The sequence below is a fragment of the Acomys russatus genome, chromosome 8, assembly GCF_903995435.1.
Source record: "Acomys russatus chromosome 8, mAcoRus1.1, whole genome shotgun sequence".
NCBI classification, from domain to species: domain Eukaryota; kingdom Metazoa; phylum Chordata; class Mammalia; order Rodentia; family Muridae; genus Acomys; species Acomys russatus.
The window spans coordinates 15,635,520-15,655,908 of record NC_067144.1 but is presented as its reverse complement, the minus strand read 5'-3'; the positions used below and the strand labels follow the sequence as shown (position 1 = coordinate 15,655,908).

Sequence of the window (20,389 nt, the reverse complement as noted above, 5' to 3'; positions counted from 1 at the left end):
CTGTAATCCCAGCACTCTGGAAGGTAGAGGCAGGTGGATTGCTGTGAGCCCAAGGCCAGCCTGGTCTACAGAGTGAGTCTGAGACAGCCAAGTCTACACAGAGAAACCCTGTCTCGAAAATAAATGCTATGTAGAAGCTTTTTGGATATGTTTGTGCCTTATGCATGTGTCTGTGCTCATGTGTGTGCATGTGCCTGTGTACTAGAGGTAGATGTGGGGTGTCTTCCCCAGTTTTTGAACTGTCAAAAATTTGGTAGTGTAAGTGTGTGCTTTTCATTCCGGGTCCTCAGTGTTCTTCCACTCTCTACCTGTCCGGACAGGGTTTTTGTTACTATGTCTATGTTATTTGAGACAGGATGTCACTATGTAGCCTAGGCTGGCCTCATATTTAAGATCTCCTCCTGCAGCTGAATTTTAATTTGACCCCCTAAATACCACTTTTGGGGATCCTGCAGCAGAATGATGAAACACTGACACAACAAATACATTATCAGTTGTCACAAGTCATTAATGCAATTAAATGTAGTATAACTGGCTAATTCTCTTGATAAAGTTATAGTTCTTGAAATGATTAGCCTGACCAGTGCATACATTTGAGGACACTAAACATTTAACAGTATGCAGTTTGTAGGTATCAAGAGGACCTATGTCGCTCATAGAGATGTAGACTTCAATTTTAAAAAAGGGGTGGGGGGTGGGGGGGGAGGTAGGATCAAGTTTCTAACATATACAATGTTTGTGTGTTCTTTGAAAGGTTTCAGCATTACGCTGGTACTTTCTAAATGTGTAGAAGAGATCAAGGTATAGCTGGAGGTTATGAAAAATAGCATGCATTTACTCTGTAATATAGGCAAATGGTCAGAGGTCATATAGAACTTTAGATAGCAAAAGTGAGCAGGCTGAGGCCTGACGTTTGATTAACCTGTAAAGGAGACAGTAGTACAATTATAACAACCAACGCCCACTGGATTATTACTCTGTCGCACTGTGTCAACTGGACTGTTCTATCAGATCAGTGCTGTTATTTTTAAAGCGGGAAAGCTAGAAGGTAACTCTAGAAACTTGACTGCAGATTTTCACAGCCATTGGGTTAAAGCATGCCACCTATGCATTTGTGCGGATGCTTTAAAGGGTGATTTTTAATATAATTCAGCCATTGTGCCTTCTTTCAAGAAAGGGCCTCTGATTGTTAAATGAAAAGATGCATGTAGGAGCAATTTCCAAATTATTAAGCGGTGGAACTAGTAAGCGAAAGGTTATCAAAAGGGACCTCACGCCTCTCCTGGTCTCAATTTCTCTAAACTGAAAGGCTTAGCCTAGTCTCTTCATTCTTATAATTTCTGTTCCCAGACCTCTATAGATTGCTGCCAAAGTACATCTTCCTTTTAGACCTGAGGGCGGGGCGAGCGATGCAGGCCACGTGACTTCCTTCCTTCCCAGAGCGCCTGCGTGGCCGGCTGGCCTCCTAGCAACCCGTACATCCCGCCTAACGACGCCCGCGCACCGTGGTTGGCTGTCGCAGAGGCCGTGCACCTCCCGTAGGCGGTGCTGCCGGAAGCCCCTCCCGGGGCCTCGGCTCCGTGGCTGGCTAGTTGCGGCTGTCACTCCGGGGCGTTTTCCCCGGCTGGCTCTCAGCTGGGGCGGAGGAAGAGGTGGCCTGGGCCTGCCTAGCCGTTGCAGTCTTCCCCGCTGCTATGCCCAGGGAGCGCAGCGCCCTCCGCAGCTCCGCGCAGCGCTAGAGGCGGCCGAGCGTCCGCCGACGCCGCCCGGATCCCGGTGCCACCGCTACCCGAGTCCCTCAGCTCCCGCGCCTCCTCCGGTGCTGCCTGCGAGGCCAGGCGGAGGCAAGATGAAGATGACGGTGGATTTCGAGGAGTGTCTGAAGGACTCGCCCCGTTTCAGGTAACCGGCCGTGTTCCCCAGTGCCTCCCGGAGCCGCCTCTCCCGGAGGCGGGGTGTGGAGTGGCCGCTGACCCCGGGATCACTCATTGACCCCAGGAGCATTCGGTAGCCCCGGCAGCACCCCCGTCTGATCCGTGAATACCCTCCAGCCCCCGGCAGCAGCCACCGACCCCGGGTGCATCGTCGGCTCTCGGGCACACCGGCAGATCTTGTGTGCACAGCCGACCCCGGGAGCACCAGCCAGCCCCGGGAGTACCGCGGGCCCGCAGTCCGCGCCTTCCGACGGGGCGGGCCGTAGCCTTTCGCCCGCAGTCCGAGGCGTGGCCGAGAGGGGACGTCGCCTCCTCAGTCCTGGCTCGCAGCCGCGTCTCCCCGAGCCCGGGCACCGCCGCATCCCTTAAGTCGCGACCCCCTCTAATGCTCTTCCTCTTCCCTTCCTTCCGCTGCGCGTCGGCGCCCACCTCCCCACCCCCTTCTGCGGGCGAGCTTTCTGGGCATCCTTGCGGGTCACTTAGTTCCTCTTCCCGCTTCTCCGAGGCCCCCGGCCCGGGAGGAGGGGGCAGAGGCCTCCGGGAAGCCCTGGAGTTATATTCGACGGAGTCGGGGCGGGAAGCTTTGAACCCCCTATTCTAGCCACCATTGATCGCGGAGATCTGTTCTGCTTTCCGTCGACGCTTTTGGAAGAGGCGGAGGGCTGAGGGCTAGGCGAGACAGCATTTCTGTTTTGAGAACGGAAGTAGGAGGGCCCCAAAGATTGCATTTGTGTTCCTCTTCCCGCGGCCTGGAGGGCCCTGGATCACAGTCGGATGCTCCCAGTGGATCTGTCACAAAACTGATGTGGTGGCATTTGGATTCACATGGCCTGGCCTGCCTTCCACGTGAGAGGCGGCAGTACTGAGGGGGTCCAGAATCCGTGCTCTTTCCTTTTCGAGCATTATAGGAAACTCTTGGTTTGGAGAACTGAGCTTTTTAAGGCTGTTTTACAGTGTATTGAATAGGGCTTGCCTGAGGCCTAAATAAGACCGTAAAACTTCTGTGACATTTCTTGAAAAGCGTCCTCTGAGCATTGGTGTGTGTGTGTCCTCTGAGCATTGGTGTGTGTGTGTATGTGTGTGTATGTGCGCGCCCACTGAGCTCCCTGCCAGGCCAGCATTGTAAATTCTTGCAGCCTCCGGGAACTAACAGTTCTCAGACGTCCGACTGACTGTTATTTTGGCATCCTGCTCTCTTCTCCAAGAAGAGGAAAGGGAAGAAGTGTAAAAGGAAGAAACTTAGAGGAAATGTAAGGACACGTTGTCTTTGCCTTTTGCTCTTTTCGAGGTGTAAGTTTTATTTGAAGTCAGTGCCTGTAAACAACACACAACCCTGCACCTGATTTCGTTTCTGCTGTTTCCATTAGATTTTGGCAGTTTTATGTTCAGGGTGGATTGAAGGGCCCCCAGTGACACAAAGAGACCGTTTCCGGCAGCCTTGGAGGTTAGCTTTCCTGACTGGGCAGCAAATTAAGCAATTTAAAGATAATACTATAGAAAGTTTTGTCTATTATGACATGATTGCTTATGTGATTCAGGTGTGTGTTTGTGTGTGTGTGTGCGCGCGCGCAGTCACGGAGTGTCTTTCCCAGTTGTTTCTCATCTTGGCTTTTGAGCTGTGTCTCACTGAACTCCAGGCTTGCTGATTTGGCCAGACTGGCTGGCCAGCCGTACCTAGGGATCCTCCCCCCTCTGTCTCCCCAGCGCTGGGATTATAGGTATGGTGATGCACCCATTTCTTTAAACATGTGTTTTGGGGGAATCAAACTCAGTTTTCAGGCTTGTGTGGCAAAGCACTAAGAACTGAGCCGTCTGCCCGACCCTCAGCTGTTTGTCTTCACACTAAGTAACCACAGCATTTTTCTTTTTAGAGAATGTGGCTTTGTGCTCCCTTGGTTGGATCCTTGGGTTGGCTTCTAAAGCCTTTGACGTTGGTCACTTGTCATGTGACACTTTCATTTGTAAAATAACCATAGAATATGAAATAAGAATTAGAGATACCAGGTTGTGTGGTGTGGTAAACTATTTATTTTCTGTAATATTTGCCCTATTTTAAGTAGATAGAGATTTCTAGGATTTCTAGTCTCTGGCATTCCAGTTATTGTCGGCTGCAAACTGGGAACAGATACCAAGGCTCCAAGCACTCCAGCGTCTTGTATTTATTTTAGGGCCTAGCTTAGATTTACAATAGAGAAGAGTGCCGAGAAATCAGCAGCCCGTCGTTCATATTCTTGATAACTGTAGCTTTTCTGTGACTCTAGCACTGTATAGATTCGTGTTGTGTCTGGATAGCCCATTAGTAGTATTTGTTTACATCATGTATACATCGGCTGAAATTGATTTAGCAGTGTATGCGAATTTTGAAACACATTAAAATAGAAAATCTGTGAGCTGTGGGAGTGGGTGACAGATGCCTAAAAGCCCATCTACTTCAGAGGGTAAAGCAGGAGGGTTGTGAGTTGGAGGACCCGTGGGTGAAGTACTGGCTGTGCAGTTGGTGAGGATTGGAGTGTGGATCCCCAGCATACTTGTAAATGCTGGGCTGGTGATCTCAGCACTTGGGAGGCAGAGGTGGATCCTCCGGAGCAAGTTGGCCAGCTGGCTTAACAAGCTGGCTAGCTAGACACTGAATCAGAGAGCTCTGGGATCAAGTGAGAGACCGTGCCTCAATATTTAAGGTGGAGAACGATGGAGGAACATCAGCCTCTGGCCTCTATATGTACATACACATATGTGCTTGGACACACCGCCTATATAAATATGAAACCACACGTGCACACCGCTCACATATATACATGCTAACAAAACAAAACTCTTGTTTACTATTACTAAGAAAAATAAGGAAGACAAAAAATGGTGAGGGCTGGTGTCTGACTTTAATTTCTAACTCCACTCCTCCATATTCGCTTTGGGACTGGAGAGACAGCTCAGGTGTTAAGAACATTGGCTGCTCTTGCAATGGACCTGGGTTCGATTCCTGTCATCTATATGTTGGCTCAGAACTGTCTGTAACTTCAGTTCCAGGGCATCCAGTGCCCTCTCCTGGGCACGAGGCTTACATGTGGTGCACAGACATACATTCAGATAAAACATCTATACACATAAAATAATTTTAAAAATTAAGAAAAACAATCAGAACAGAAGCTGTGGAGCCTCACACTACATTTTATAGTTTCAGTATTGAATAATTTTAAGTATTTATCTACCATCAAAAATGTGAATTTTAGCCGTATGGAAGTTCATTGAGTTATGTAGACTTTGAGTCCTATTAATTTGGTGTGTGATATTTTTATTTATTTGCAGGCTTTTAAATAATAAAGCTTATAAAAAAATCTTTCACAAGGTGAATCTTATGACATTTACATGTAACTGCCTTGAATGCTATAGACTTAATACAAAAGTCAGATCTTGCTGAAGAAAGGAGTCACCACTATTCAAGGTTAAAACATTCATTTTCTTGTAGGAAGAAAAGGATGCTATAGTTAAAACTGACTTCTGATCATTTGAAGGAACTCAATGCTTTCTCTTGCATTCCAGTCTTGGGATTCTTGATTTTTGATAGTAGATTGGAGGTCACATTTCATTGTGTAATTTTGAGTTCTATTTTTAATTTTTAAAAATGCCAGTTTAAAAGATTAAAGGTCGTGCTCGCTTCGGCAGCACATATACTAAAATTGGAACGATACAGAGAAGATTAGCATGGCCCCTGCGCAAGGATGACACGCAAATTCGTGAAGCGTTCCGTATTTTTGTCAGAATATTCTCCACAGTTGAGTGGAGAGTGTGATACGACTTTCTCACGTACTCTGGTGCCTCACATTTGACCATGTCCCCTGGAGGGGGAGACCTGGTGGCACTCAGAGGAAGGACAGCAAGTAGCCAAGAAGAGACTTGATACCCTATGAGAATATACAGGGGGACATAATCCCCCTCAGGAACAGTCATAGGGGAGGGGAATAATGGGAAAATGGGGGGGGGGGGGGGAGGAATGGGAGGATACAAGGGATGGGATAAACATTGAGATGTAACAAGAATAAATTAATAAAAAAAAAAAAAGAAAAATACACAATAAAAAAAAAGATTAAAGGTCAAAATCTTGTTATAAAAATCTGCATGAAAAAAAAATCTGCATGAATGTAAATGTATGAAATGTTTGGGAGGCAGAGACATAATGATTAATATTTACTGGAGTTTGAATTTGGGCCCAAAATTATAAGTAGTTTCTTGTTTGGATTTTCAGAATTTCTAATCCAAATTGTTTCTAGTTTGGCTGTATAATGCCAGTACTCAAGAGTGCCAGAGACAGAAAGATTGTGAGTTTAAGGCTAGCTATGGCAATGTACTCCCCCCACCCCTCCCCCACCACTTGGTTTTTGAGACAGACACTCACTCTATAGACCAGGCTGGCCTTGAGCTCAGAGCTCTAACCTGCCTCTGCCCCCTGAGTGCTGAAATTAAACGTATGCCACTGTAGCCTGACATAGAAGAAAATCTTTTAATTTTTAAAATTTTGGTTTTTCGAGACAGCGTTTCTCTTGTAGTCCTGGCTGTCCTGGACTTGCTTTGAATACCAGGCTGGCCTCGAACTCACAGAGATCCACCTCTCAAGTGCAGCCACACCTGGCTGGCGTGAGAAGTTTTAATGGGTAAAACACATTGCAACAAATCACAGCTGCATGCACCTTAGTTGTATTTTGTCATTAGGCTGGTCTCAGCCCTACCTCACTTGCCATTTTATATCCCTTCCTTGTAACAGAGAAACTCCTTGACAATTGATATGTTAAACAGTGAAAACAGAGTGGGCAGAAGGATGAGGGGAAACGTGCTTTTACCTCAGAAGTGATAGGATGAAATCAACAGTTACGTACCAAAGTCATGAACCCTGGTGTTCCTTATTGCAGTTTGTAATTTATCATTCCATTTAATCAACTTAAATACATGCAAACAAATACACCAGACCTCACTCTAGATCCTTCCATAGCTGAAATATTTTATGAAGTAGAGTTATTACTATTATTTTATATATATATTTTATGCAGAGTCTCACTATGTGGTCCTGACTGAAATTCTCCTTCCTCTGTCTCCCATGGGTTGGGATCATAGGAATTCACTGCCTTAGCTGCCTAAAATTAGGACTCATACTTATTACAAAACTTAAAAATATATTAACATTAGGCATCAATGTTAAAATGCATTAAATATTAAAAACTAGCGGAATATTTTGACTCAGTTAATGGTGTAGGCTTTTAAAATGGTGGGTCTATGCTAATAAAAATAATTTAAAAAACTGACTCAAGGGTTCAGTTATCTGGATGAATCTTGGTCTGAGAAATACTAAATGGGACCAGCTTAATGGCCCAGCAGTTAAAGGTGTGCAAGTCAGGTGACCTGCGTTGTGTTCTTGAACCCATGTGATGGTGGGAGGAGAGAAGGGAGCTCCACAAGGCTGTCTTCTGACCTCCACCAATGTGCCAGGGCACACAGCAGCCTCCCACTGTGTAAACATAGTAATAAAATAGAAAACACGATGGAAAATTCTAGAAAATATGAACATTTATGCTGTGTTTTGATTTGTGTGTGTGTTTGTGTGTTGTATATGCGTGTTCACAGAGGCCGATGCATATGTGTTTGCATTCAAGGCCATGGGGTTGGCGTCTTTCTGGATTGCGTGCTCCAGTATTATTTTTTATTAGTGTATATTAATGATATATAATAATGGGCTGATGTGATTCATGACTGTCATACGCATCCGCAGTTCTCTTGGCCGTATTCATCCGCTGCTGCCCTTGTGTGTCCCGCTTCAGGTCCCGCTGGGCGTCTTGCTTTTCACATCTTGCCCTCTCTGCCTCCGCATTTTCTTTTGGTGAGCCTTTGGGCTGTCTGCAGGGCCATAGGCACCTTAGCAGTGGCTACACCACTGAAGAAAGTGTCTCTCCTTCCCCATCAACCACTAACTGCATAACTCCTCAGGGAGTGTGGGACTCTTGAGCCCCTCTGTGTGTGACAGGATGGTGGCAGGCCCACTCTTGTGCACATGGTGTGCAGGTAATCCCAACTGCTCTGTTCAAGAGTGCACCAGCCACACGTGGCAGACGTCAGCATTCCACACCACTCCCTCCTTCCTCTGACTTTTTCTGCTGCTTCTTCCTTGAGCCTCAGTGGGGAAGATACAGACGCCTCATTTCTGTAACTGTTACTTATTTTCATCACTTTGACCAATTACGAATCTCTACAGTTAACAGTGGCCTGCTCCCCGCCCCCCCCCCAAAAAGAAGCTTTTTGGTTTTTTGGTTTTGCCAAAGCTGATAGCAACACTGTCTAGAGGCATCAGCATAATTGTTTAGATGATACTTTGATGGAGACATCATGTCCGTTTAGCAGAGCAACAGCAGTAGCTTCCCTCCCAGGGTCCATGACATCTGTAGCCATGGCCATTCTACAGTACCAGATGTGAATGCCCTTCCGTTTCCCGGGCCACAAGTCCAATCAGAAAATGGTTGGGTGTGCCAGTGGACACGGCCTACCTGGCTGGTGGTAGATGTGTAGACTGGTTCACAGCTGAGCAGGACTGTTGATGGCAGGTCTTCCTCGGCAGCCTGCATGGCATGTCCGGGGATGGAGAGTGCTGGCCAGCAAGAAGGAAGCGCCCCTCCAGTTAGGCCCTGACTTCTGTTTTGTAACTGGGGTGTGTTCCACTTTATTTATTTATTTTTTTTGAGCCAAATCTCTCACTGAACCTGGAGCTCATGGGTTTGGCGATGTTGACTGGCTGGCTAATGAGCCTTGGATGTTGGTCTGTCTTTACACTCCCAGCACTGGCTGTAGGTGCTTGCTGGCATGTATTAGGGATCTGAACCCCAGTTCCCATGCTTATGCAGCAGGTAGGAGCCAACAGAGCCATGTCCCCAGCCCTGAAAATTCATGATTTAAAATTTGCCCTTCCAAGTAGTATGGTGAAAAATCTCACATTGTCCTGCTCCATCCAGCTGGGATGTAAATTCTTCCTTTCCTAGGGTACAGCCCCTTAGTCACTTAGCTGTCTTTATTACCCGATGGGCTGGGTATATTGCATGCTGTGTGCACGCAGCCTTTATTTTATTTACTAGTGGGCCCAAAGTGTCTGAAAGTGTGAGAGTAGCCATGCTGGTAATTTAGAAATGCCAACCAAACAAACTGTAAAGTGCTTCATTTATGTGAAAAGGCAACAATTCTCCACGAAGAAAGAAAACACAATTTTGTTCCGAGATTGCTAAGACCTGTGTATTGCTGTGTGGGTGGGACTGACCCTCCAGAAGCTCTTTATCCAGTGAATGCTCCCTCCCTAGCCAGCGGCACTGTTTGGGAGCTTAGGAACCTTTGGGAATTGGGGCTGGTTGCAGGAAGTAGGTTCCTCAGGTTGTCCTTAGGAAAGACCTGGTCCAGGTTCCTCTTTTTAGCTCTGTTTCCTGTGTGCCCACCTCAAGGTGATTGCTTGTGCTGTGTCTTTCTGTCACTGTGATGTTCTGCCCAGGGACGCGGGGCTGAGCAACCATGGATGCACCCTTTGAAAGCACAAGCACAAGTCAGTCCCTCCTCTCTTAGAGTTGTTTATATTGGAGGTTTAGTCACAGTGCTGTGAAACTGACTGATACAGAGTGTTGGTGGTAAGAAGTGGGCCATTGCCGTGATTCCTCATGATGTGGCTCACAGGCCTTTGGGGGGACATGGGTTGTGGGAGGGATGTGGAGAAGTTTGGTGAAGTGGGGTAGAGGGGCTCTAGAGTGGCACAGACTGGCATAAACGGGCCCGTGGATGGGTGGATGGCTGTGGTGGGAGCCCAGAACACCAGAAAGCAGAGAATAGTGCAGATGCTGAAGCCAGACTCACAAGGCGTCAGGTTGAGGGAGGCTCTTTGGGGAGTTGGAGTAGAGTTCATTGAGGATCCGTGCTACATTTTGGCAGGAGGCTGAATTAAGGTGATGGACTAGTTGATGTGACAGAGGGAACTCTTAAGGCACTGTAGCATTCAGCTGTGGCACAGTTGTTGCAGCCTACTCTTAGCCCTAAGGGCTTCCTGGGAATTGCCTAGGGATCCAGTCATAGCAGGCTCAAGGACATAAACAACTAAACTCAGTAAGAAACTTTCACTCGAGAGGAGAGCATTGTCCTAGCACATGGCTTGCAAAGTGCAGTCTAAGAAATGTTTTCCCGGCATTCATTTCACTGTCCTAGGAACAGCGGGTGCAGCTGTGATGGTCCCAGGGGATACCACTCTAGCTGGTCTTTATCCATGTGATCTTGGTTGCAGGGTCCTGGGGACTTCTAACTGGTAGGCCAGCTAGACAGTGTGTGGCAGAGTGGACGTCCGTGAAGGCAGGATGTGTGGAGTTCTGAGGGTGCAGCCCAGGCTGCAGTGTAGATTCTAGGATGTTGGCGATAGCAGCATTTTGCATTTGTTCTTCTGAGCCATGTTGGAACCATTATGGCTTTCAGAGGTAGCTGAGTTCTTTTGGCACCGTGGAGGCCAGCGGTAAAATGCTGTGTTGAATGCTTGGTCCCTAAGCGGGTGGCAATATTTTGGGAGATACAGAAACTTTGTGAAGAGGAGCCTAGGTGGAGAAAGTAGGTATGACGAGTGTAATGTCGAAGGGTATACCTAGTCCCCAGTTCCTTCCTTTTCTGCTTTGCTTCCTGCCACCAGGAGCTGATTTGTCTACTCTTCCTGCTGTGGTGGGCGGAGCTTAAATAAGTCCTTCCTTCTTTTAGTAGGTCACAGCAACAAGAGTGGTGTGAATGAGTCTTCTAACTCTAACACACTGTACTTGCTGGGAAGTGCTTCATGTAAGTGAAAAGGCAGTGAGAATTGCCCGCAATGGCCTGGGCTCCAGGCACAGAACTGCCATATCCTGTGGGTTCTGTTTGCACTTAGGCTGTCCGGCTTGGTGGCAAGCAGCTAATTTACCGGATGAGAAGTCTTCCTGGCACTTGTTTTGGTTTTTGGCAGAGTCTCACATTGTAGTTTATGCTGCCCTAGAACTATAGCAATCCTCCTGCCTCAGCCTTTTGTGCTGGGATTACAGATGCGAGCTACCACACCTGCTTAGAAAAAGAAATTTTTACGAGTTTTGCTGTCACATCTGAGCCAGCAAAGTCACAGACACTGGGCCGCTGAGATGGCTCAGCAGGTAAAGGCACTTGCCACCAAGCCTGTCAACCTGAGTTAGCTTCCTGAAAACTGGCTCTACTGAGCTGTCCTTTGCCCTCCTTATGAGTGCATTACACTTGAGTAAGTGTAATAAAGTTAAAGTTAGCGACATTAACACGCAGTGAACACCTAGTTACAATGGGAGAAGTCTTATGGGTGGAATTTGAACAGAGAATGTTTTCTGATGGCTTGCAGTGTGTACAGTGTTTAGCACATATGGAGACTTCAGCTGTAAGGCCCTGAGGTGAATAACACCAAGCCATCCAACTGCAGATAAGGGACAGTCACACAGATTTAGGTATGCACTGGGGCTGAAAACCATAAAAATTACTGGACAGACTGTATCTATTGGCAAAGAAACTTCTGACACAGTTTCAGTCGTATTAGAGAAACTGGATTAGGGTCCCCGCCACAGCAAGTCTCTGCTGTTCTGCAAGAGCTCGGCAGAAGCAAGTGCTGGCATTTGTTCCTCATGTGCTCAACACCACTGGGCTCACAACCCAGGACGGCCTGAGGTAGACGGCCAGACAAGCCAGGTCACAGTGGCATGCAGACATGGCATGGTCTCACACATCACAAGAAGCAGCATGGCACCATAGGGTACTTTGAAAGATCGCGTTCACAAAACGTGACTTTAAAGAATAGTTTATTTTGTGTTCATGAGTGTTTGCCCGCAGGGATGTATGTGCACCGTGTCCTTGCCTGGCACCCAAGGAGGCAGGAGAGGACATCAGGTCACCCAGGGCAGGTGCCTGTGAGCTGCCATGTGGGTCCTCTGCAAGATCAGCAAGTGCTTTTAACTGCCACGCCTTTTCCCTCACCCTCATGTGGGTTTTATTATAAGGTAATTGTGATCATCCCATGTTGTTATTGTTAGGCTTCCTGGGCCTAATTTATAAATTAAATGTGTAAGTAGGTATGCATCACCGGAAGAAAGACAGCATGTATAGGCTGCAAAGTTAGAGATCTTCTGGGGATTTTGTATTTTTTTTATTTTTCTTTCAGTGCTGGAGATTGGCTCTAGGACCTCACACAAGCTAGCAACTGCTCTGACATTAGGCCGTACCCTCGGCTCCGGCACCCAGCTGTAAATATTCACTTGGGTAGTAGAACAAAATAGAATAATAAAAACTCCACCTCATGTTGTAGGAGAGCAGTGAAGGTCTTTCCGAAAGGGTTATGTAAGGTCCCTTTGCCTGTAGGTGCAGCTCCTGGGAGGGACAGCCTGAAGTGATGTCCCAGGGCAGTGTAAGGTCCCTTTGCCTGTAGGTGCAGCTCCTGGGAGGGACAGCCTGAAGTGATGTCCCAGGGCAGTGTAAGGTCCCTTTGCCTGTAGGTGCAGCTCCTGGGAGGGACAGCCTGAGGTGATGTCCCGGCAGGAGTAGCTGACAGGCTCACATGCTCATTTCATGTGTTTGACAGAAGGCAGGCATTGGTGAGAACACTAGGAGGAATACTAGTGGAATTTAATTGTGTATTTTTACAAATTCTGTTCAGAGTATATACTGGTTTATTTACTCACAGGAAAATAAACTTGACAGGACTAACCACTTTGATTTTTGTAGTGTAAGTGTGAAATAGGTGTAAGTAAGTAGAACTTTTCCCGCTGACATTTCTTTCTGCCTTTTTGTTAATGGCTTTTAACTTCAGGTGTTTTGGGTTTTCTTTAATTTAGCTTTCTGTTCCTAAGAAACTTTAACAGTGAGTTGAAAATCCGCTGAGTTTTGCTTTAAAATGGTTAGTGATGCACGTGAGGAAAATATCCCTTTTTGCATTACTGTTTTATATTAGTGTCTTGCTATGGCTGTTATGAGGTCACGGACATGCACCACCAAGCGTGGCCAAAACAACCAACCAACCCCCCCAATCCCCCCCAAAAGAACAAAAAGGCCCCAAACCCCTCTTTTGGCAGTGTTGGTGATGGAGCCTAACCCTGAACACTCAGTGCAGCACTCTGCAAATGTGCCCCATTCTCAGCACTTCTCCCTCTTTTTTTTTTTTTTGGAGATAGGGCCTCACCATGGGGGTCCAGGATAACCTTAAACTCAAGGCCCTCCTGTCTTTCCCCAGCCCCTAATACTAGGATTCTAGGCATGTGCTATTCTTGGTGCTGGTTTTTGTTTGTTTTCCCTTAAAAAGAATTCAAATAGTCTAGGCATGGTGGTGTACACCTTGAATCCCAGTACTCAGGAGGCGGCGGCAGGTGGGTATCTTTTTAGTTCAAGGCTAGTCTGGTCTACACAATGAGTTTCAGGCCAGCCATGGCTACATAGGGAGACCCTGTCTCAAACAAGAAGCAAAATAAAACAACAGCAAAAGGAAAGAAATAGTACAAAAGGGTATTAAATATCAATTTGCTTCCTCTCCCATTTTCCTTCTCACTGTTAGTCTACTGCTATCCCTAAATTGTAACTGTGTTCATATGTCTGAGCCTAGGTAATTGGTGGTTGTCACCATACTTTTATTTTTTAGCGTTAAAATTGTTTATTTAGCCAATTAATAAAATCTTCCCTATATTATTTATTGTATATATAGTGCTATCTAAAACTTGACAAGTAATAATTGCACGTATTTCTAAGGCACAGTGTCACACACTCCTCCTATCTGCACACTAGGATTTGAATGATCAGATCAGAGTAATTGGCATACTAACACCTCAGACGTTTATCATTTCTTTGCATTGGGGACAGTTAAAACCTTCCCTCCTAGCTATTTTGAAACATTGTTTAATGTTGTTGACTGTAGTTACCCTGAAGTGCTAGAGGACCTTCCAAGCTACCCTGCCTCCCCACCCGCACTCATGCCTGGTTAACCGTCCCTTCTGCGTCTTGATACATTCTTACATTTTACTAAGCTGTTTAGGAAGTCGGATAGCTTTTCAGTATTGTCCCTGCGACACCTGAATCAGAATGAGATAGTTGGGGAAAACAATATCCATGCCTGAACATGGACTCATGCTTGTAATCTCTGAACTTGAAAGGCTGAGGCAGGGGGAGGATCTTAAGTTTAAAGCCAGCTTGGGCTATAGAGTGAGGACAGGGCTAGCCTGGGCTATCTAGTGGGACTCAGAAGAGCTAACTCACCCCTTCCCCAAACATCCACATCAAGCTCACAAGCAAACACCCAATGAAACTTGGGCTTATAAGTGATTTTTAAAGACTTGGTGGTCTCAGTAACACACATTTGTAACCACAGCACTTGAGAGGCAAAGGCAAGACCATCAGGATGAAAACCTATTCTGAGCTACATGGCGTGTTCCTGGCTAGCCTTGTGCCCTAGTTTGCTGGTCCCCAGGTGCTGTTGCCAGGTACCCTTGTGAGGCATGTGGTGATTTGGAGATACATAATCTTAAAGATGAGTATACAGTTGAAATCATCCTCTGTCTATCTGATACTGTATGTAACAGATCAGCTTATAGTGAGTTAAAACAATCTTTTTCTTTTGCTTAGGATTCAGGAGTCGGATGTTTGGAAAAGAGCCTGGCTGGATGGCTCATCTCTGACTCATCCCTAACCTCTCCTGGGATGGCTGAGGCTAAAAGAGCCCCCTCCTACCTTCCAGCATGACTTCTTCATTTCATGCCTCTGATACCCTGGCATCCTTGGATCTCTGTCCTTTCTACACACCATCTCTTTCATTTCTTTCCACGTACCTTGGGCATCTTACATATTCTTTTAAGGTGCCACCCATCTCAAGTCACTGTGTGTGTGTGTGTGTGTGTGTGTGTGCGCGCGTGCGCGCGCGCGCTCACTCACGAGATTGAACCTTTTGTCTCATGCTTTACCACTGGGTTATGTTTTTACTTTTTATCTTGAAATTTAGTCTAATTTGTTCAGACTAGTCTTGAATTTTGCTGATGCATATCTTACCATTTAAAAATATATCTATTTTGGCGGCCTGGAAAGATGATTTGTTGGGTAAAGGTGTGTGCCACCAAGGCTGACAATCCTGAGCTTGATCACTGGGACCCACATGGTAGAATGAGAGAGTTACCTCCTATGCAGGTTGTCCTCTGACCTCCACTGTGTCTCCCCAAACTTCATGAACATACAGGTGTTAAAGATGAATAAAAATACTTATTTTGATTGGTAATTTAAAGTTTAGGACTGCCTTCTGATCAATGGTAGGCAAGTGTGGCATGAGCAGTTAATGCAGGCAAGGATATTTATAAGAGCATCACTTATCAGGGCAGAGGAAGAATTGTGCAAAATAATGTAGATTCTTGGCAAAGTAGAATACTACTTAGCTATTAAGATAGAATTATAAGGGCTGAGGATCTGGCCCAGGAGTAGGGTGCTTGCCTGGCATGTGCGGGCCCCAGATATGATGCCAGTACTGCAGAAAGCAAAAGCAAAAAAAAAAAGATGGCTAATATGTGTAAAGTTTTTCACGAATGCTAGACCCATCCTAAATCTATGTTTATTTCTTACTAGCGCGTGAGGAGTCTGATTGTGATCACAATTTAGAGACATGAAACAAAGGAACAGATGTGACACAGGGGTATTAATTAAGTGGTAGGAAGCGATTTTGATTTCAGTTTGGCCCTGGTTCTGAGTAGGCTTAAGTCAAGACTTGGCCGGCTGTGGCCTCTCTGACTGATGGACATGTCGGAGTCACGCGGGACTCCGCTGCAGACAAGGCTGCACTCAGCTTATTGCTTTTCTATCCCTGTTTTGAAATTCTGAATAATTTTAAAACAAGAGGTCACACCTGTTCCTGTTTTCTTTTTGTATTATTTCTTGAAAATTATGTCACCCATAATTTCTACCTGTGAGCTCAGTTTTAACATTTTTAAACATTAAAAAGTGAATTTATGATCTATGTCCATTATATAGATTTCCGTGTTCATAAAGCTATGTACTGTTTATAGCTTACCCCTACCCTCCCTCCTCCTCTCTTGTGCTGCCCCCGACCCTGTAACTGTGGGGTTGAGTACAGTCAGCTCTCGGTGTCCATGGGTTCAGTATCTGCAGTTCAGCCAGCCACAGAGTGAAGACAGTTAGAGAAGAAAGATTGTGTCTGAAGTGAATACGTACTGGCACTTTTCTTGTCATTGTTCCCAAATAATATATGACAACTATTACATATTAATGTAAAGCAAGTAAGTGTGTGTGTGTGTGTGTGTGTGTGTGTGTGTGTGTGTGTGTGTGTGTGTGATCTAAAAATAGGACATCATTTTCTATCAGGGCCTTGAGCATCTGCATACCTGGGATGACCTTGTTTGCCCTTTGCTCCTTTGCATTAACCTTGCAGCCTCTGCTCTAAACCCAACGTGCTTGTGCCTTTCATGAGAGCATGGAGGAGTGGATCGCAGTTTACGTGGAGGATGCTCATAGCGCACATGAAAAAGTAGATTAAATAATAGAATGCACGGTGTGACACAGGTTCAAGCATACATACATAAAAACCCGAGGGAGGGAGGAGTGGAGAAATGTCGCTCAGGGCCACTGCGTCCCAGTAGGAAGTAAGGTTATTGCACCTTTGCATAGTAGCATGACTGGGACAGATATGTACTTATGTACTTTACGTTTCAGAGGTTAGAAAATATTTGAATGTTTTCCAGATAGAGAAATGGCAGGTGTTTAATGTGATTTAACACTAAATTGTATATATGTACCAAAAGAGAACGTGGTACCCTGTCTTATACAGTGGTGCTTATATTTTTGTAGTTTAACTAGCCCCCTCTTTTTTTTTTTTTTTTTTTTTTTTTTTACATCATAAAAGGATAGCTCATTTATTTAGAAAAGCGCAGCACAACGACTCAGTACCAGGGAGGCAAGATGTCTGTAAAAAAGGCCATCTGAGTCAGTTGCCCCCACCACCCATCGCCTTGGAAACCCAGTGACGACTAAGCACATCAGTCTTCAGCTAGGGGTGATCATGGAGTCAGTCATTCACCAAACATTTTCTAAGCAGCCTCTGAGCTGTAAGCCCATGTTAGTCATCTCCAACACACCTAACCCAGGACATTCAAGTGATGGATTTGGTCTTCGCCCACAGCAGACAGGTCCTGGGTCTTCCTGCAGCATTAGCTGCTGGGCCTCTGCTGTAGCCCTCTCTTTGAAACTTGGATGCTGTGGCAGATCAAGTCGCTGCAGGATTGTCATTCTTATTGGATTTTTCCAGCTCTGGCATTGGCCTTTGCACCCCACTCTTCCATTCTGTTCTTTTGGTCTTTTTCTTCCCTACAGGGAAGTGTGTTTGGGCTCACTTTTCTTTGCATGATCCTATGAATCATAAGTCATTCGGGTTGTCCTGCTACAGCAAATGGGATCTGATCCCAGCACACAGATGACAGACACCTGGTGGGCTTGTGCAGTTTGTCTAGTTTCCCGCCGAAGTTTGTCTTAGTACGGCTGCCGGTGGAGGATACCTGGTGACTATTTGTTCCCTCTGAAGCAGCTCATTGGTCATGGCCTTCCTGGTCTGGTGGTCACTGTGTTGTTGGTGATGGCTACAGTTCTTCAGCGACCAAGAAACAACGATGTTTGTTTCTTACATGTCAATAAAAACAGCTCTGAGCAGGGCGTGGTGCTGCATGCCTTTAATTCCAGCACTCGGGAGGCAGAGGCAGGTGGATCTCTGTGAGTTCAAGGCCAGCCTGGTCTACAATGTGAGTCTAGGACAGCCAGGGCTACACAGAGAAACCTTGTCTTGAAAAACCAAAACAAACAACCACAACAACAACAAAACAAAAAACAAAACAAAACGCAAAAAAACAACCAACAACAGCAACAACAAAAGCAGCTCTGAAGGCTGGCGTGGACCTTGTGATGGACCAGCGCACAGGAGGCCCCTGTGCCCGAGGCTGATCCTGGTGCACCCCATACCCCAGAGGAAAGACTGGTCACATTTTATTTCTGAGAAGTGGGAGCATGCGCCTGGCTGGGCTATGCTTTCTGTCCTGTCCATAATCTTTCATTTCTTGGTAGGATTGAAGCCAGGCCTTGCTCATGGTAGGCCCACCCTCTCCCTATCCCCATTTTACAGTATTCTTTACAGAAATCAGTGCAATCAGTGAAAACCAAAACCCACTGTGTGGAAAAGGTGTTCTTTCCTTTCGGTGGGTGCCGGGGTGCCGGGGTGCTGGGGTGCTGGGTTCAGGTTTGCAAGCTTGTGTAGCAAGCATTCACTTAACCCACTAAACAGTTTCCCCAGCCACAGGCCGAGATTTCAGCCACATTATTTTAGTGTGTTATAGTATGGAACAAAAGACACAACCTTGAACAAAATGAGTTTGTACAAATACATTCTGAAACAATATGGGAAACTTAATGAAGTGGATATGAGACATAAAATCATTTTTAATATTGTATGTGGTTTGCTGGTTAGTTTATTTATTTATTTTTTATCAACTTGGTACAAACTATAGCTTCATCTGGAAGAAAGAACTTCAGTTGACAAATTGCCACCATCACACTGTCCTTTGGGCATGTCTGTCTGGGCATTTTCTTGATTGACTATTGATGGTGGGAGGGCCCAGCCCACTGTAGGTGGCACCACCCACCGGCAGGTAGGTGGTTCTGGGTTGTATAAGAAAGCGGGCTGAGCAAGCCGCCGTTGAGCATCATTCCTCTGGGGTCTTTGCTTCAGTTGGGTGGCCTCCCTCTGTGGTGGATTGTAACCCAAGAGCCACATAAACCCTTTCCTCTCTTAAGTAGCTTTGCTCATGGTGTTTAGCATGGCAACAAAGAAGCAAACCAGAGTATTTGGTAATAGTGAAGAGATTGTTACAGTTTATTTGTTAAAGCTGAATAGTAATATAGTGTGTGGGATTTGCTTTAAAGTGTGTCAACAGTACGGAACCATATGAGTGAAACAAGTATAACAAAATTTTGATAATTGTAAAAACAAGTTGGTATAAAGGAATGCATTGTTAGTTCTCTATTTTTGTGTCCTTGACTCATTTTGTAAGGTTACAAAAGCCATAACTCTGATTTGACACACACACATAAATCAACCAGAATGTTGAATTGTATGTGAAATTTTTCCCAAATGTTTCTTTACTTTCCAAGGAGTTCTTTATGTAAGGCTGTCAAGATGTACATACTGAAAGAACTTATTTCTAAATACTTGTTATCAAAAAATTCTTAGCACAAACTATTTAGTTTCTGAATCTTTTGAAAAGAAGCCCAATGTCTGAAGTTTTAAAATAGTAATGCTTTTATAGTATTTATTAAAAAAAAAAAAACCCACGCCCTTTTAAGTATGGCAGAAATCTAGTTATTACAGTAGAAAAGCTCTGTATGAGTTACAAACTCATTTAGATCAAAATTCCACTCAAAACTGTAGCACACCATTGTGGAGATCCTCTTGCTTGTCAATCAGCTATTGTGTGAGCGGTGTGTAATCTTTTCTATGATCACAGCACAGATGCGTTGCTGCCGCCGCCTTGCTACGATCCTAGCAGATGTGAACAGTGGCTTCTCTTTTGATTGGAATCCAGCAGCTGTACTCGGATCCTAGGGCTAGAGATGGTTATTGAGTAAGCTGTGGCAGGCTGTGGAGGTGGATTTGATCCGAAGAAACATAACGCATGACTTGGTATCTGCTCAGGAGTTCCCCCCCAACATTAAGAATGTTTTTGGTATCTATCATCTATCTATCTGTCATCTGTCTGTCTGTCTGTCTGTCTGTCTATCTATCAATCTATCAATCAATCTATCTATCATTTTGTAGGAAGGTTTTTACTCTGTAGTTCCTGATGGCCCAGGACATGAGATGCTCCTGTCTCTGCTTCCCATGTGCTGGGATTTTAGGCATGTGCCACCGTGCTTGTCTCTTAGTGTTTAATGGATCATTTGAGAAGTCATCGTGCAGTCAGATAGGCAGTTCTGAATCAGAAGTGTTTGTCAGAATCATATGGGAAGCTTTTCCCAGAATGCTTCTGAGTCGGTTCAGAGCTCCTGAATCAGAAGTTTGGGGTGAACAAGAGTTGGGCATAGGTACCTTAAAAAGGCTTTGTGGGCCATTCTGATGTCAACCCAAAGGCATTTTCCTGTCTTTATTTAGCCTAATATTTTCAGGCACAGCATAGTTTTCTACCTGCTGCCTATAACTCTGTTCCTTATTTTGTTATTGCAGAGCAAATGTTTTCAAATTGCAAGTCAGAATGTTAGCAGCAGACAAGTGATGTGAAGACATGGTGTCTGGCAAATGTCCCTCCACGGCACACGCACCCTAGCACAGGGTCACACTGTGTGCCCTTGGCTGGCCTTGTATTAATCCAGTGTCACTGAAATGCCCCCTCCCCCACCAAGTGTTGGACTGA

General features: G+C 45.5%; 1 protein-coding gene and 1 non-coding gene across 15 annotated transcripts in view; both read left to right on the top strand.

Annotated features, from left to right (window-relative positions):
* The first annotated feature begins 1,598 nt into the window (after positions 1–1,598).
* The window catches only part of Acap2 (ArfGAP with coiled-coil, ankyrin repeat and PH domains 2), a 132,172-nt gene continuing 113,381 nt past the window's right edge, over positions 1,599–20,389 (top strand). For 4 of the 14 annotated variants that reach the window (XR_007831062.1, XR_007831063.1, XR_007831065.1 and 1 more), the window contains exon 1: positions 1,603–1,902. Coding sequence is in view for 6 of the 14 variants with exons in the window: in XM_051149728.1 (XP_051005685.1) it covers positions 1,850–1,902 (53 nt within the window). In the remaining 8 variants the exon portion in view is untranslated. Of the gene's footprint in view, positions 1,903–20,389 lie in introns of all 14 variants that reach the window. The other 10 variants (XM_051149723.1, XM_051149724.1, XR_007831061.1 and 7 more) reach the window with 9 other exon arrangements.
* LOC127193504 (U6 spliceosomal RNA) lies at positions 5,579–5,685 on the top strand. Its single transcript, XR_007831146.1, has one exon. It is a non-coding gene; the product is annotated as a U6 spliceosomal RNA (small nuclear RNA).